The sequence below is a fragment of the Stegostoma tigrinum genome, chromosome 15, assembly GCF_030684315.1.
Source record: "Stegostoma tigrinum isolate sSteTig4 chromosome 15, sSteTig4.hap1, whole genome shotgun sequence".
Lineage (NCBI taxonomy): Eukaryota > Metazoa > Chordata > Chondrichthyes > Orectolobiformes > Stegostomatidae > Stegostoma > Stegostoma tigrinum.
In genome coordinates this window covers 1154566-1171501 of record NC_081368.1, presented here as the reverse complement: position 1 = coordinate 1171501, position 16936 = coordinate 1154566, and the positions used below count along the sequence as shown (strand labels likewise).

At 49.7% G+C, this 16936-nt stretch overlaps 1 protein-coding gene across 5 annotated transcripts in view; it reads right to left on the bottom strand.

Annotated features, from left to right (window-relative positions):
* adgrg4a (adhesion G protein-coupled receptor G4a) overlaps positions 1-16936 on the bottom strand; it is an 88059-nt gene that overhangs the window by 64736 nt on the left and 6387 nt on the right. For 4 of the 5 annotated variants that reach the window (XM_059651266.1, XM_059651267.1, XM_059651268.1 and 1 more), the window contains exons 3-5: positions 13612-14232; positions 8059-8103; positions 5011-5451 (exon numbers count right to left, since the gene is read on the bottom strand). In XM_059651266.1, the coding sequence (XP_059507249.1) occupies positions 5011-5451; positions 8059-8103; positions 13612-14232 (1107 nt within the window). The remainder of the gene's footprint in view (positions 1-5010; positions 5452-8058; positions 8104-13611; positions 14233-16936) is intronic. The other variant, XM_059651270.1, reaches the window with a different exon arrangement.

Genomic DNA, 16936 nt, shown 5'->3' with positions numbered 1-16936 from the left:
GCCACTCCGCCAGTTCCAATTACCCGCATTTGGTCCGTATCCATCTAAACCCTTTCCCGTCATGTACCTATCCAAATGTTTTTTAAATGTTGCTATTGTACCTGCCTCGACCACTTTCTCTGGCAGCCCATTCCATATACGTACCACTCTCTGTGTGAAGAAGTTTCCCCTCAGGCCCTCCTTAAACCTCCCCTCTCTCACCTTAAACCTGTTCCCTCTAGTTTTCAATTCCCCATCCCTGGGAAAAAGACTATATGCATTCATCCTATCTATGCCCCTCATAATTTTATACCCCTCACTTAGGTCACCCCTCATTTTCCTATGTTCCGAGGAATAAAGCCCTAATCTGTCCAACCTCTCCCTGTAACTCAGGCCTACAAGTCCCGGCAACGTGCTTGTAAATATTCTTTGCACACTTTCTAGTTTAACTATGTCTTTCCTAAAACAGGGTGACTAAAACTGTACACAGTACTCTGTGTGGCCTCACCAACAACTTATACAACCGTAACATAATGTCCCAACTCCTATACTCAATGCCTCGATCAATAAAGACCAGCATGCTAAATGCCTCTTCACCACCCTGTCAACCTGTGAAGCCACTTTCAGAGAACTATGTACTTGTACTCCTAGATAATAAAATGTGAGGCTGGATGAACACAGCAGGCCAAGCAGCATCTCAGGAGCACAAAAGCTGACGTTTCGGGCCTAGACCCTTCATCAGAGAGGGGGATGGGGGGAGGGAACTGGAATAAATAGGGAGAGAGGGGGAGGCGGACCGAAGATGGAGAGTAAAGAAGATAGGTGGAGAGAGTGTAGGTGGGGAGGTAGGGAGGGGATAGGTCAGTCCAGGGAAGACGGACAGGTCAAGGAGGTGGGATGAGGTTAGTAGGTAGCGGGGGGTGCGGCTTGGGGTGGGAGGAAGGGATGGGTGAGAGGAAGAACCGGTTAGGGAGGCAGAGACAGGTTGGACTGGTTTTGGGATGCAGTGGGTGGGGGGGAAGAGCTGGGCTGGTTGTGTGGTGCAGTGGGGGGAGGGGACGAACTGGGCTGGTTGAGGGATGCAGTAGGGGAAGGGGAGATTTTGAAACTGGTGAAGTCCACATTGATACCATATGGCTGCAGGGTTCCCAGGCGGAATATGAGTTGCTGTTCCTGCAACCTTCGGGTGGCATCATTGTGGCAGTGCAGGAGGCCCATGATGGACATGTCATCAAGAGAATGGGAGGGGGAGTGGAAATGGTTTGCGACTGGGAGGTGCAGTTGTTTTTTGCGAACTGAGCGGAGGTGTTCTGCAAAGCGGTCCCCAAGCCTCCGCTTGGTTTCCCCAATGTAGAGGAAGCCGCACCGGGTACAGTGGATGCAGTATACCACATTGGTAGATGTGCAGGTGAACCTCTGCTTGATGTGGAATGTCATCTTGGGGCCTGGGATGGGGGTGAGGGAGGAGGTGTGGGGACAAGTGTAGCATTTCCTGCGGTTGCAGGGGAAGGTGCCGGGTGTGGTGGGGTTGGAGGGCAGTGTGGAGCGAACAAGGGAGTCACGGAGAGAGTGGTCTCTCCGGAAAGCAGACAGGGGAGGGGATGGAAAAATGTCTTGGGTGGTGGGGTCGGATTGTAAATGGCGGAAGTGTCGGAGGATAATGCGTTGTATCCGGAGGTTGGTAGGGTGGTGTGTGAGAACGAGGGGGATCCTCTTGGGGCGGTTGTGGCGGGGGCGGGGTGTGAGGGATGTGTCGCGGGAAATGCGGGAGACGCGGTCAAGGGCGTTCTCGATCACCCGCATGGGCCCCAGCTATGCCTGCCTCTTTGTAGGTTACGTGGAACAGTCCCTCTTCCGCACCTACACAGGCCCCAAACCCCACCTCTTCCTCCGGTACATTGATGACTGTATCGGCGCCGCCTCTTGCTCCCCAGAGGAGCTCGAACAGTTCATCCACTTCACCAACACCTTCCACCCCAACCTTCAGTTCACCTGGGCCATCTCCAGCACATCCCTCACCTTCCTGGACCTCTCAGTCTCCATCTCAGGCAACCAGCTTGTAACTGATGTCCACTTCAAGCCCACCGACTCCCACAGCTACCTAGAATACACCTCCTCCCACCCACCCTCCTGCAAAAATTCCATCCCCTATTCCCAATTCCTCCGCCTCCGCCGCATCTGCTCCCACGACAAGACATTCCACTCCCGCACATCCCAGATGTCCAAGTTCTTTAAGGACCGCAACTTTCCCCCCACGGTGATCGAGAACGCCCTTGACCGCGTCTCCCGCATTTCCCGCGACACATCCCTCACACCCCGCCCCCGCCACAACCGCCCCAAGAGGATCCCCCTCGTTCTCACACACCACCCTACCAACCTCCGGATACAACGCATTATCCTCCGACACTTCCGCCATTTACAATCCGACCCCACCACCCAAGACATTTTTCCATCCCCTCCCCTGTCTGCTTTCCGGAGAGACCACTCTCTCCGTGACTCCCTTGTTCGCTCCACACTGCCCTCCAACCCCACCACACCCGGCACCTTCCCCTGCAACCGCAGGAAATGCTACACTTGTCCCCACACCTCCTCCCTCACCCCCATCCCAGGCCCCAAGATGACATTCCACATCAAGCAGAGGTTCACCTGCACATCTACCAATGTGGTATACTGCATCCACTGTACCCGGTGCGGCTTCCTCTACATTGGGGAAAACAAGCGGAGGCTTGGGGACCGCTTTGCAGAACACCTCCGCTCAGTTCGCAAAAAACAACTGCACCTCCCAGTCGCAAACCATTTCCACTCCCCCTCCCATTCTCTTGATGACATGTCCATCATGGGCCTCCTGCACTGCCACAATGATGCCACCCGAAGGTTGCAGGAACAGCAACTCATATTCCGCCTGGGAACCCTGCAGCCATATGGTATCAATGTGGACTTCACCAGTTTCAAAATCTCCCCTTCCCCTACTGCATCCCTCAACCAGCCCAGTTCGTCCCCTCCCCCCACTGCACCACACAACCAGCCCAGCTCTTCCCCCCCACCCACTGCATCCCAAAACCAGTCCAACCTGTCTCTGCCTCCCTAACCGGTTCTTCCTCTCACCCATCCCTTCCTCCCACCCCAAGCCGCACCCCCCGCTACCTACTAACCTCATCCCACCTCCTTGACCTGTCCGTCTTCCCTGGACTGACCTATCCCCTCCCTACCTCCCCACCTACACTCTCTCCACCTATCTTCTTTACTCTCCATCTTCGGTCCGCCTCCCCCTCTCTCCCTATTTATTCCAGTTCCCTCCCCCCATCCCCCTCTCTGATGAAGGGTCTAGGCCCGAAACGTCAGCTTTTGTGCTCCTGAGATGCTGCTTGGCCTGCTGTGTTCATCCAGCCTCACATTTTATTATCTTGGAATTCTCCAGCATCTGCAGTTCCCATTATCTCTGATACTTGTACTCCTAGGTTGCTCTGCTCAACAACACTCACCAGGACCTTACTATTTACTGGAGAAGGCCTACCTTGGTTTGACTTTCCAACGGGCAGCACCTCACCCTTATCTGTATTGAATTGCATTTGCCAACCCTCAGCCCATTTCTACATTTGATCAAGATCCCTCTGGAATGTTTGATAGCCTTCTTCGCTATCAGTGATACCTCCTAATTTTGTGTCATCTACAAAATTACTAATCATACCTTGTAATCCACACCCTGATCATTTACGTAAATAACAAATAACTAAGGTCCCAGCACCAACCCCTGTGGCACACCACTGGTCAGAGGCCTCCAGTCCGAGAAACAATCTTCGACCATCATCTTCTGCTTCCTACCATTGAGCCAATTTTGAATCCAATCAGCTAGCTCTCCCTGGATCCCATGCAACCTAATTTTCATGACTAGCCTGCCATGCAGGACCTTCTCAAAGGACTTACTAAAGTCTACATAGACAACATCCACTGCCATACCCTCATCCATCCTCTTGGTTACCTCTTCGAAAAACTGCAAAAGATTTGTCACACATGACTTACTGCACACAATCCATGCTGAATATCCCTGATCAGACCTTGACTATCCAAATATTGGTTGATCTTGTTCCTGAGTATCCTCTCCAATAACTTGCCTCCTACTGATGTCAGACTCACTGGCCTGCAATTCCCTGGCTTGTCTTTGCTACCTTTCTTAAACAATGGAACAACATTAGCCACCCTCCAGTCTTCTGGAGCTTCACCAGTTGCTAAAGATGAAGCAAAACTCCCTGCAAGAGCCTCTGCTATTTCTTCCCTTGTCTCCCACGATCTCCAAGCCACTCACCGTCCTGACGTGGAAATATATCGCTATTCCTTCACTGTCACTGGGTCAAAATCCTGGAATTCCCTCCCTAAGGGCATTGTGGGTCAACCTACAGCAGTTGGACTGCAGCAGTTCAAGAAGGCAGCTCACCCCCACATTCTCAAGGGGCAACTGGGGACGGGCAAGAAATCCTGGGCCCAGCCAGTGACACCCACGTCCCACGAGTAAATAAAAAGAAAATGATGATGCTGCCTAATTAGCTTTAACTTTCCAAATTTCTCTGCTATAACATCTTTAATTATAGCTTCTGACATTTTCCCCTGTGTACATGTTAGGATAACCGACATGTGGTTTCCAGCTTCCGCTATGATCCTCTCTATTTGAATAAAGAAATTACATTTGTGATTTTTACAATCTAATTGATCCTTCTCCGAATCAAATAACTTTTGGAGAATTAAAGCCATTGCGTCAACTATTTGCCTCGTCACTTCCCTGAAGAATCTCACTGAGCTTGATGGGTGTTATTCTGTAATCTAACAGCTTTGTCATGTCTCTGTGAAGATCAGCAGAATTTAATTAGACCATGATCAGGTTGGGAGCGTTTATCTTTCACCATTAATAATCCTCTCATTCACTGCACTACCATGGCCTCCTTTCCCAGGGACGGGCTAGCGTTAAATTGTTTAGAGGCTTATTTCTACTGAAGTGTGGCACAATCAATAAAAATACAATAATGACATGACATTTACCACGAATACCACTGTGCGCTGATGACACAGGTGACATGGTCAATGATGACACAGTGACTGACGTTGCATGTAAACTTGTGAAGATCTGTGAAAGTGCAGTTAAGGTGGTTATTCCTGACGGAGGTGAGGATGAGCTGGTTCTTCCTGAGGCAGTTGAAGATGAGGCGGTTATTCCCGAAGAAGTTGAGGATGGGGTGGTTCTTCCTGAGGGAGTTAAAGATGAGGTGGTTCTTCCCGACGAAGTTGAGGATGGGGTGGTTCTTCCCGAGGGAGGTGAGGATGGGGTGGTTCTTCCTGAGGGAGTTAAAGATGAGGTGGCTTTTCCCGAAGAAGTTGAGGATGGGGTGGTTCTTCCTGAGGGAGGTGAGGATGATGCTATTATTCCTGAGTGAGTTGAGGATGAGGTGGTTCTTTGTGCCAGAGTTGGAGAAGTGATTAAATCTGAGGAGTAATGTAAAATTAAAGTTAATTTTGTAAATTTGAGAAAGAAATTTAGGACAGCATAATTTCCAAGACCAATGTGGAAAATAAACATTGAATATTCATTTTATTTTCTTTATTCATTCACGGGATGAGGGCATCACTGGTTAGGCAGCATTTATTGCCCATCCCTAATTGCCCAGAAGGCAGTTGGGAGTCAACCACATTGCTGTGGGCCTGGAGTCACATGTAGGCCAGACCAGGTAGGGATGGCAGTTTCCTTCCCTAAGGGACATTAGAGACCCAGAGCTGTTTTTCCCAACAATCAATTCACAGTGATCATTAGATTCTTGATGCCAGATGTTTATTGAATTCAAATTCCACCATCTGCCACGGCAGGATTTGAACCTGGGTCTACAGAACATTATCTGGGTCTCAGGATTAATAATTCAGCGAAAATGCCACTAGGCCATCACCTCCCCGAATCATTAAGCGAGTTTATGTTGGCCTTATTCTGTGGAAATTCTCGAAGAAGTGAAGTAATGGAATCAGCTTAGAACCATTTCTTTTGTAAAAATTGTAAGGTAAATGGGAAAACAAATATTCTCTATTCCCAGTGAGACCTTAGCGGTGAGTATGGGAGCTTTGTTCCACACCGGCTGTGATCAAAAGAACTTTAACGTGTATCACGGACACCAACCTGCCATTGGTCTTATCCTGCTCTGTCCTTTACAGCTCAGGAAATGTTCCTGAAGCAAAGCCACTGATGTTTATTTTGTTCATTTGTGGGACGTGGGCATCACAGGCTGGGCCCAGCATTTATTGTCTGACCCGAGTTGCCCTTCAGAAGGTGGGGGTGAGCTGCCTCCTTGAACCACTGCAGACTTTATCCATATGAACACAATATTCAGGAGGTCAGCGGGTCAGGAGGTCACTGGTCAAGAGGTCAGCGGGTCGGGGAGCCAGGGTGGTAAGAGGGCCAGGGTGGTGAGGGGGCTGGGGCGGTCCATGTGGTTGGAGCACTAGGCAGGGATTAGTGATGGAACTAATATTTTCAGGACACTGTGGGCCCTGACCACGCCAATAGTTCATTGGGTTTACTATGTAACGATCTTAATGGGTCCCATTGCATTGTCATTTCGCAGTAGGGGCCATGTGCAGACTGTGAGAGCCAAAGGGAGATCCACCTTAGACAGCGGCCAGCCAATCAGACACTTGACAGCTCAGTCAACTGAGCAGTGCCATCTGGGAAAGGTGGCCACTGTTGGAATTGCAACATTAGTCCAGGTCAGGACCTATCAGTGGGGAGGTTGAAGGGCGGGGCGAGATCTGGGCTTGACATAACAGAGATAAGTTACAAAAGAAGGGGGAAAAGGGTCAGCTGGCCCGTTTGGTCTTCCCTGTTCCCCAACTACAATACCAGCAGGACAGGAGGCGATAAAGTGACCATTAATTGACCAGTTAAGAGTTTCAAATGGATGGGTCACAGGCCCCACTCTGCAACTCGCCCATACCCCAACCCCCAAACCCCTGTTTCTATGAGATTTCGGATGGTTATGGTCTGGCTGGGAGGTGCCAGGCCAGCCTCCTGTGGGGCGCCCACACCACAAACCTGCACTGCCCCACCCCTCATCAGAGAGGAGTGGGAGGTGCGGCCCCTCATTGCTGCAGTCTCCAGGGCGACTCCAAATTCCACAACCCATTGTGAAACCCACCCCCATTACTGGGGACAGAATGGAGAAAACAAAGCTGGAAATGAAATGCTGAGGGTTTTGGAGGATGATGGTGGAAGATTCACTGACACCTGTCTTCAGAAAGGTGGCTACAGAATCAAACAGAGGGGTAATGGCAATGTCACTGGGCTGGGAGGGCTAATGAACAAGGAGAGAGCTTCAACTCCAAACAAAATCTGGAATTGAAAGTCTTTAGCAACGGTGACCATTGATTGTCTTAAAAATGCAAATGTCCTTCTGGGTGTGAAACTGCGATCCTTCCCTAGTCTCGCTCGCGTGTGGCTCCAGACCCACAGCAAATCCCACTGGGAATAGCCCAGAAAGCTACATAATGCAAAGGCAATTAGAAACGGGCAGGAATAACTTCATCAGTGATGCCCACATCCAGGGAAATGATAAAGAGTTGAAAGTGGACTCATCACAGGAGCCAACAGAGAACATGCAATGGAAGAGAAAGAGCTTGGAGTGAAAATAGAGATGGGAGTCTTATATTTGCTGAAAAAAGCAACATTTTGTCTCACATTCAACAAAACAGGTGACAGCCAATCTCATGTTAATTTCTCAGGGTAATGTCTAGATCAGTCAGAATCAACCTGACCAATCTACAAATTAACAAAGATCGGAAGTTAACTGTCAGTGATTGTGAACGTGTACTTCCCCGAAAGCAATTCCTCTCCTTTTCAAAGCCCACTTGCCAAATTGCCAATCCTGCCATACAGCATTAATTGTAGTTGCTATTTTGGCCAGTTGCCTGCAATCCTTAAGGGTTTAACAAAACAATTGTTACTCTTGAAACTTCTCAAGGGAAGGCACAATGTGACAATCAACAAGGTGGAGAAACAAACTGTCCACAAAGAGGAAAACACAAGAGAGCAGAAACACCTCCTGGATTTACCTGTAGGAGAGGGAGGTTTTGGAGTGCTTGTGGCATCAGCTGAAGCTGCAGAGAAACAGACAGAAACATTAACAGTGACACAATTCGGAATTCAATCAAAACAACCGAAATTCTTACATTTCAGTTACAGTGACCACTGCTCAGAACTTTTCTGAGGGAGCACCGCACTGTCCAAGGGTCAGCGCTGAGGGAGGGCTGCACTGTCAGAGAGTCAGTGCTGAGGGAGCGCCGCACTGTCCAAGGGTCAGTGCTGAGGGAGAGTCGCACTGTGGGAGGGTCAGTGCTGAGGGAGAGTCGCACTGTCCAAGGGTCAGTGCTGAGGGAGCGCCGCACTGTCGGAGGGTCAGTGCTGAGGGAGCGCCGCACTGTCGGAGGGTCAGTGCTGAGGGAGCGCCGCACTGTCGGAGGGTCAGTGCTGAGGGAGCGCCGCACTGTCGGAGGGTCAGTGCTGAGGGAGCGCCGCACTGTCGGAGGGTCAGTGCTGAGGGAGCGCCGCACTGTCGGAGGCTCAGTGCTGAGGGAGCGCTGCACTGTCGGAGGCTCAGTGCTGAGGGAGCACTGCACTGTCCAAGGGTCAGTGCTGAGGGAGCGCCACACTGTCCAAGGGTCAGTGCTGAGGGAGCGCCGCACTGTCGGAGGGTCACTGCTGAGGGAGTGCCGCACTGTCGGAGGGTCAGTGCTGAGGGAGTGCCGCACTGTCAGAGGGTCAGTGCTGAGGGAGTGCCACACTGTCCAAGGGTCAGTACTGAGGGAGCACCGCACTGTCAGAGGGTCAGTACTCAGGGAGCGCCGCACTGTCGGAGGGTCAGTGCTGAGGGAGCACCGCACTGTCGGAGCGTCAGTGCTGAGGGAGTGCTGCACTGTTGGAGGGTCAGTGCTGAGGGAGTGCCGCACTGTCGGAGCGTCAGTACTGAGGGAGTGCCGCACTATCGGAGGGTCAGTGCTGAGTGAGCACTGCACTGTTGGAGGGTCAGTGCTGAGGGAGCGGGCGCTGTCGGAGGGTCAGGGCCGAGGCATATATTTCCTCTCATAGATGGATGAGATCTCAGAAAGTGTGAAGAGTAGGATAGGGGTTTGGGCTCATTGTGATCTCCACAATTTTCCTCTCTGAATGAACCTGGCTTTGGGATCTTGCTCTATGTGTTTTCGCTACTTTTTTTGTGACAGTATAGCAGTCACTTCAGAAGCCTGTCATCGGTTACGATGTGCATGGAAGCTTGCCGACGTTTCTGGTGAGTCAGTGGAAATGATGCTGCTCCTTCCTATAGAAGTTTATGTCTAACCCAGCTGTCAGCCTTCAGCCTCCAGTTCCTGCACACTGCACTACAGCCTCTGTGCAGAGGGAAACACATTGTGGCAGGAGATATTGTGAGGCAAAATACAGACTGGGTGATCGCTTCGCAGAACATCTATGTTCTGTCTGCAAAAAAAACCTGAGCTTCCAGTCACTTGCCGCTTCAACAAACCACGCTGTTGCGTGGCCAACATCTCTGTGTCCCGCTCGCTGCAACATTCCAGCAAAGCTGAGTGCAAGCTGGAAGAACAACACCTCATTTTCTGCCTGGGGACCCTACACCCCTCCGGACTCAGTATCGGGTTCAATAATTTTCGAACCTGGCATCTTTTCCCATGTCTTTACCCCCGCCCCCACACCCCAGGCCTTGTCCTGCCATGGGCTGCTTTCAGCACCGCCATTCTCACCTACTCATGGTCTCCATTAGCAACTTTATCTCCCTCCCTCGCTCACCATTATCCATCTGTTTGTTTGTCTTCCAATTGTGCTCTCTCTCTCTGGGCTTTTTTTTTAGATTCCCTACAGTGTGGAAACAGGCCTTTCGGCCCAACAAGTCCACACCGCCCCTTGAAGCATCCCACCCAGACCCATCCCCCTATAACCCACACTCCCCTGAACACTATGGGCAATTTCCCATGGCCAATCCACCTAACCTGCACACCTTTGGACTGTTGGAGGAAACCGGAGCTCCCAGAGGAAACCCACGCAGACCCGTGGAGAATGTGCGCTCTCCACACAGACAGTCGCCCGAGGCAGGAATCGAACCCTGGTCCCTGGCGAAATGAGGCTGCAGTGCTAACCATTGAACCATCGTGCCGCCCATCTGCCTATCTACGCACTCTTTTTTCCCTTCCACCCGATATATGCTACATCTTCTGAGCTGTAACAATTCTGAAGAAGGGTCACTGGACATGAAACTTTAACTCAGTTTCTGTCCTAAGATCCTGCCAGCCCTGATCACTTTATATTTTCCTGATGACAGACATTGAAGTCATTAACCTGTCATTTCCTTTCTCCTCCCCCCTCCTATTTTGAATAATAAAAGAGTTCCCAATGCTGTCACCCAAACTGATGACACTCTCTCCACAACAGGGGAGGTGTGAAATATGTAAAATAATTCACCGACTCTCTCACCTCCTTCCTCCCTTCCATTGCCTGTAGTGAGACAATGGCCTAGTGGTATTATCACTGGACTGTTAATGCCGCGACCCAGGTAATTTAACAAAATGTGGAGCTGGATGAACACAGCAGGCCAAGCAGCATCTCACGAGCACAAAAGCTGACGTTTCGGGCCTAGACCCTTCATCAGAGAGGGGGATGGGGAGCGGGAACTGGAATAAATAGAGAGGGAGGGGGAGGCAGACCGAAGATGGAGAGAAAAGAAGATAGGTGGAGAGGACAGTATAGGTGGGGTGGTAGGGAGGGGATAGGTCAGTCCAGGGAAGATGGACAGGTCAAGGAGGCAAGATGAGGTGGTAGGTAGGAAATGGAGGTGCGGCTTGAGGTGGAAGGGATGGGTGAGAGGAAGAACAGGTTAGGGAGGCAGAGACAGGCTGGACTAGTCTTGGAATGCAGTGGGGGGAGGGGACGAACTGGGCTGGTTTTGGGATGCAGTGGGGGGAGGGGACGAACTGGGCTGGTTTTGGGATGCAGTGGGTGGAGGGGAAGAGCTGGGCTGGTTTTGGGATGCAGTGGGGGGAGGGGAGATTTTGAAGCTGGTGAAGTCCACATTGATACCATATGGCTGCAGGGTTCCCAAGCGGAATATGAGTTGCTGTTCCTGCAACCTTCGGGTAGCATCATTGTGGCACTGCAGGAGGCCCATGATGGACATGTCATCTAGAGAATGGGAGGGGGAGTGGAAATGGTTTGCGACTGGGAGGTGCAGTTGTTTATTGCGAACCGAGCGGAGGTGTTTTGCAAAGCGGTCCCCAAGCCTCTGCCTGGTTTCCCCGATGTAGAGGAAGCCACACCAGGTGCAATGGATACAATATACCACATTGGCAGATGTGCAGGTGAACATCTGCTTGATATGGAAGGTCATCTTGGGGCCTGGGATAGGGGTGAGGGAGGAGGTGTGGGGGCAAGTGTAGCACTTCCGGCGGTTGCAGGGGAAGGTGCCGGGTGTGGTGGGGCTGGAGGGGAGTGTGGAGTGGACAAGGGACTCGCGGAGTACCGCAACTTTCCCCCCACAGTGGTCGACCAAGGACCGAAACTTTCCCCCCGCAGTGGTCGAGAACGCCCTTGACCGCGTCTCCTGCATTCCCCGCAACACATCCCTCACACCCCACCCCCGCCACAACCGCCCAAAGAGGATCCCCCTCGCTCTCACACACCACCCCACCAACCTCTGGATACAACGCATCATCCTCTGGCACTTCCGCCATCTACAATCCGACCCCACCACCCAAGACGTTTTTCCATCCCCACCCTTGTCTGCCTTCCGGAGACACCACTCTCTCCGCGAGTCCCTTGTCCGCTCCACACTCCCCTCCAACCCCACCACACCCGGCACCTTCCCCTGCAACCGCAGGAAGTGCTACACTTGCCCCCACACCTCACCCCGATCCCAGGTCCCAAGATGACTTTCCATATTAAGCAGAGGTTCACCTGCACATCTGCCAATGTGGTATACTGTATCCATTGTACCAGGTGTGGCTTCCTCTACATTGGGGAAACCAAGCGGAGGCTTGGAGACCACTTTGCAGAACACCTCCGCTTGGTTCGCAACAAACAACTGCACCTCCCAGTCACGAACCATTTCAACTCCCCCTCCCATTCCTCAGACGACAAGTCCATCATGGGCCTCCTGCAGTGCCACAATGTTGCCACCCGAAGGTTGCAGGAACAGCAACTCATATTCCGCTTGGGAACCCTGCAGCCCAATGGTATCAATGTGGACTTCACCAGTTTCAAAATCTCCCCTTCCCCCACTGCATTCCAAAACCAACCCAGTTCTTCCCCTCCCCCCACTGCATCCCAAAACCAGCCCAGCCGGTCTCTGCTTCCCTAACCTGTTCTTCCTCTCACCCATCCCTTCCTCCCACCTCAAGCCGTACCTCCATTTCCTACCTACCACCTCATCCCACCTCCTTGACCTGTCCATCTTCCCTGGACTGGCCTATCCCCTCCCTACCTCCCCACCTATACTCTCCTCTCCACCTGTCTTCTTTTCTCTCAATCTTCGGTCCGCCTCCCCCTCTCTCCCTTTTTATTCCAGTTCCCTCTCCCCATCCCCCTCCCTGATGAAGGGTCTCGGCCCGAAATGCCAGCTTTTGTGCTCCTGAGATGCTGCTTGGCCTGCTGTGTTCATCCAGCCTCACATTTTATTATCTTGGATTCTCCAGCATCTGCAGCTCGCATTATCACTGACCCAGGTAATGTTCTGGGGACCCAGGTTTGATTCCTGCTGCAGCAGATGGTGGAATTAGAATTCAATAAATATCTGAAATTAAGAATCTAACGATTTCCATGAATCCATTGTGGAATGTCAGGGAAAAACCCATCTGGTTCACTAATGTCCTTTAGGGAAGGAAACTGCCATCCCTACCTGGTCTGGCCTACATGTGACTCCAGACCCACAGCAATGTGTTTGACTCTTAACTGCCCTCGGGGCAATTAGGGATGGGCAATAAATGCTGCCTGGACAGTGATGCCCTCATCCCATGAATGATTAAAGGATTTCCTGATGTGTAACTGCTTCCTGGATGTTATTTGCATCTCCTGTAGTGAATACTGCTGCAAAATACCCTGTTTATTCATCTGTCATTTCCTTTTTTCCCATGTTTTCCCATGTTTAATTCTCTACTCTCACCCTCCATACAATAGACATTTTGTTGTCTCTTTACTTTTATAAAAAAATTCATCAGCTTTCTCTCATACTCAGATTTCTCCTCTTTATTCATTTTTTTAGCCATACTTGGCTGTTTGTTTTTATATTCTGACCAATCTTCGGACTTGCCACCTACCTTTGCTCAACTTTATGTTTTTTTGTTAACTTGGTGTTATCTTTAAGATCTCTAGTTAATTGTAGATTTCCTTCCGGTCAGAATGCATTTCATTCTGTGATTTCTGAAGTACCCTTTATCATTATTGACTTCTCCTTAAACATTATTTAAAGCTCTGTTTCTGTACCCTCCCAATGCCTTTATTTACATTTCTTTCTCTGGAACTTTCCTGCTTAAACACACTACTCTCTGTTTCTGTGAAGAGAGAGTGAACAGAACAATTGTATCCAGTGCACACTATGTGTAACTCACCACATCGGAGTGTGGAATCCATCGCCAGTGTGTTACTTGTGAAATTCAAATGCTGTGCTGACCAGCTGATGATATCTCCATCTGAACAACCCAAAGTGGAAATCTCCAGAGCACTTTTCGAATGGTTCCAGACTCTGAAATAGTACAAGTCTCCTAAAAAATTCCAGGATATATCAAACTCAATCTTTGAGCTGTTTAAATTGGAGAGTTGGTATCTTCCCAGGAAGAGGGATCCTCTGGACTGAACTCTGCTTGCTGATGTATTGTAAGCTTTTATCTGTGATCCATTCAAATAGACAGTCAGGGAATTGGAAGATTCACTCCAAGTGAAACACACTGTGTGCCAGGTGGTTAATGGCAAAGAGGCCTGGGTTTCTATCGTTGTACCACAGAGCCACACTGTCAGCTGGCTATTCTGGCTTGTAATGGCCAGTTCCTGGCCCCTCCCAGTTGCTGCAATGTGATAGGTGAATGCTGCCCAATTCTTAATTTTGCTTGTCGGATAAATGTCGACGCACACAGTCAGCTCAGTCAGCACAGGAATCTCCACTCCTTCAGACAAACTGCCATACTTGGAGGGTATATCAAACATTGCCTTCTGACCATTCATAGGAACACTTTCTGGGACAATAGGAATCACAAGAGGTTACACACGAGAAGTGGTGTGCCTTTAATAATCACAAACCTGTAACTATCTAAATATTTACTCTCATGTTAACAACTTGCATTTTACATTGACTAGACTCCGAGTGAATTACACAACTAAGGTTGTGGAAGCACTTTAAACTAAATAGTGGGCAGTGGTTTCTGTTGGGTGGGAAATTATGGAAGAAGTTAAAAGGGGAGGGGGTGTTCAGCAGAGGTTATTAAAGTTTCCAGAACAACTAATCAGACAGAGAGTATGGAAAGGGTCAGGAATTGAACTTCAGGCACAGCAGGTAAGGGGGCAACGACAAGAAGGGAGGGGATGGGAGGCAGTCAACACAGGACCGAGGATGTTGTAATGAAATATACGCATAACATGGAACAGGGTGGGGGAGTTTGGAGCAGAGATTGAAATTAGCAGGCAGGATGTTGCGGGTATCACAGAGATATGGCTGCAAGGCGTTCAGGGCTGGGATCTAAATATCTAAGGATACACTTCCTATCAAAAAGACAGGTTGATGGGGCAGGGTTGCCTTGTTCATGAGAAATGAAATTAAATTGATAACAAGAAGAAATATAGAGTTGGAAGGCGTAGAGCCTGTGTGGGTAAAGTTGACTGCAGATCAGGATTACTGAGGGAGAAAGGGAATGGGTGACCAAAAGGCAGAAAAAAAGCAGGAAGGCAGTGCAGGTGTTCCCTGCGGTCATCTCCCTCCAAAACAGGTATTCCGTTTTGGATACTGTTGGGGGAGAAGGCTCACCAGGGAAAGGCAGCAGTAGCCAAGTTCATGGTACAGTGGCTGGCCCTGCTGTACAGAAGGGCGGGAAAAAGAGTGGAAAGGCGATAGTCATAGGGGATTTGATTGTAAGGGGAGTAGATAGGAGGTTCTGTGATCGAAAACGAGACTCTTGAATGATATGTTGCCTCCCAGGTGCACGGGTCAGGGATGTCTCACTTCGGCTGCAGAACGCTCTGGACAGGGAGGTTGAACAGCCAGCTGTTGTGGTGCATACATGCACCAATGATATAGGTTAAAAAAAATGGGATGAGGTCCTACAAGCAGAATTTAGGGAGTTAGGAGCCAAGTTAACAAGTAGGACCTCAGAGGTAGTAATCTCAGGATTGCTACCAGTGCCATGTGCTAGTCAGAGTAGAAATGCAAGAATAAGCAGGATAAATGAGTGGCTTGAGAGAATGTGCAGGAGGGAGGGGGTTCAGATTTCTGGACATTGGAACCGGTTCTGGGGGAAGTGGGACTATTACAAATCGCAGAGCACAGATGATGAATGCAAAGGGACAGGCGGTCTGAGGTGCATTTGTTTTAATGCGAGAAGCGTAGTAGGTAAGGCAGATGAACTTAGGGCTTGGATTAGTACCTGGGAGTATGATGATATTGGTTGAGGGATGGGCAAGATTGGCAACTAAATATCCCAGAATATAGATGCTTCAGGCGGGACAGAGGAGGAGGGAAAAGAAGTGGAAGAGTTGCACTACTGGTCAAAGATGATATCACAGCTGTGCTGAAGGAGGGCACTATAGAGGACTCTAGCAGTGAGGCAATATGGGCAGAGCTCAGAAATAGGAAGGGTGTGGTAACAGTGTTGGGGGTGTACTACAGCGAGCGTGAGATAGAGGTACAAATGGTAAACAGATTATGGAGAGGTGTAGGAGAAACAGGGTGGTGGTGATGGGAGATTTTAATTTTCCCAACTTTGACTGGGATTCACTTAGTGTTGGGGGTTTAGATGGAGCAGAATCTGTAAGGAGTTCCCAGAAGGGTTTTATAGGGCAACATGTAAATAGTCCAATTCGGGAAGGAGCCATACTGGACCTGGTGTTGTGGAAAGAGCCTGGCCAGGTTGTTGAAGTTTCAGTAGGGGATTACATTGGGAATAGTGATCACAATTCCGTAAGTTTTAGAATACTCATGGACAAAAACGAGACTGGTCCTAAAGGAAGAGTTCTAAACTGGGGGAAGGCAAACGATAGCAAAATTCGACAGGAGCTAGGGAATATGGATTAGGAATAGCTGTTTGAGAGTAAATCCACATTTGATATGTGGAAGACTTTTAAAGAGAGGTTGATAAGCATGCAGGAGAGACATGTTCCTGTGAAAATGAGGGATAGAAAAGACAAGGTGAGGGAACCATGGACGACAGGTGAAATTGTGAGACTAGCAAAGAGGAAGAAGGAAGCATACACAAGGTCTAGGTGACTAAAAACAGGCGAAGCTTTGGAAGAATATCGGGAAAGTAGGACCAATCTGAAATGAAGAATTAAGAGGGCTAAAAGGGGTCATGAAATATCTTTAACAAACAGGGTTAAGGAAAATCCCAAAGCCTTTTATTTGTACATAAGGAGCAGGAGGGTAACTAGAGAAAGGGTTGGCCCGCTCAAGGACAAAGGAGGGAAGTTGTGCGAGGAGTCAGAGAAAATGAGTGAGATTCTTAATGAGGACTTTGTGTCAGTATTCACTGAGGAGTGGGACATGACAGATGTTGAGGTTAGGGACAGATGTTTGATTACTCTAGGTCACGTCAGCATAAGGACAGAGGAAGTGTTGAGTATCCTAAAAGGCATTAGGGTGGACAAGTCCCCAGGTCCAGGTGGGATCTAGCCAAGGTTATTGAGGGAAGTGAGAGAGGAAATAGCTGGGACCTTAACAGATACCTTTGCAGC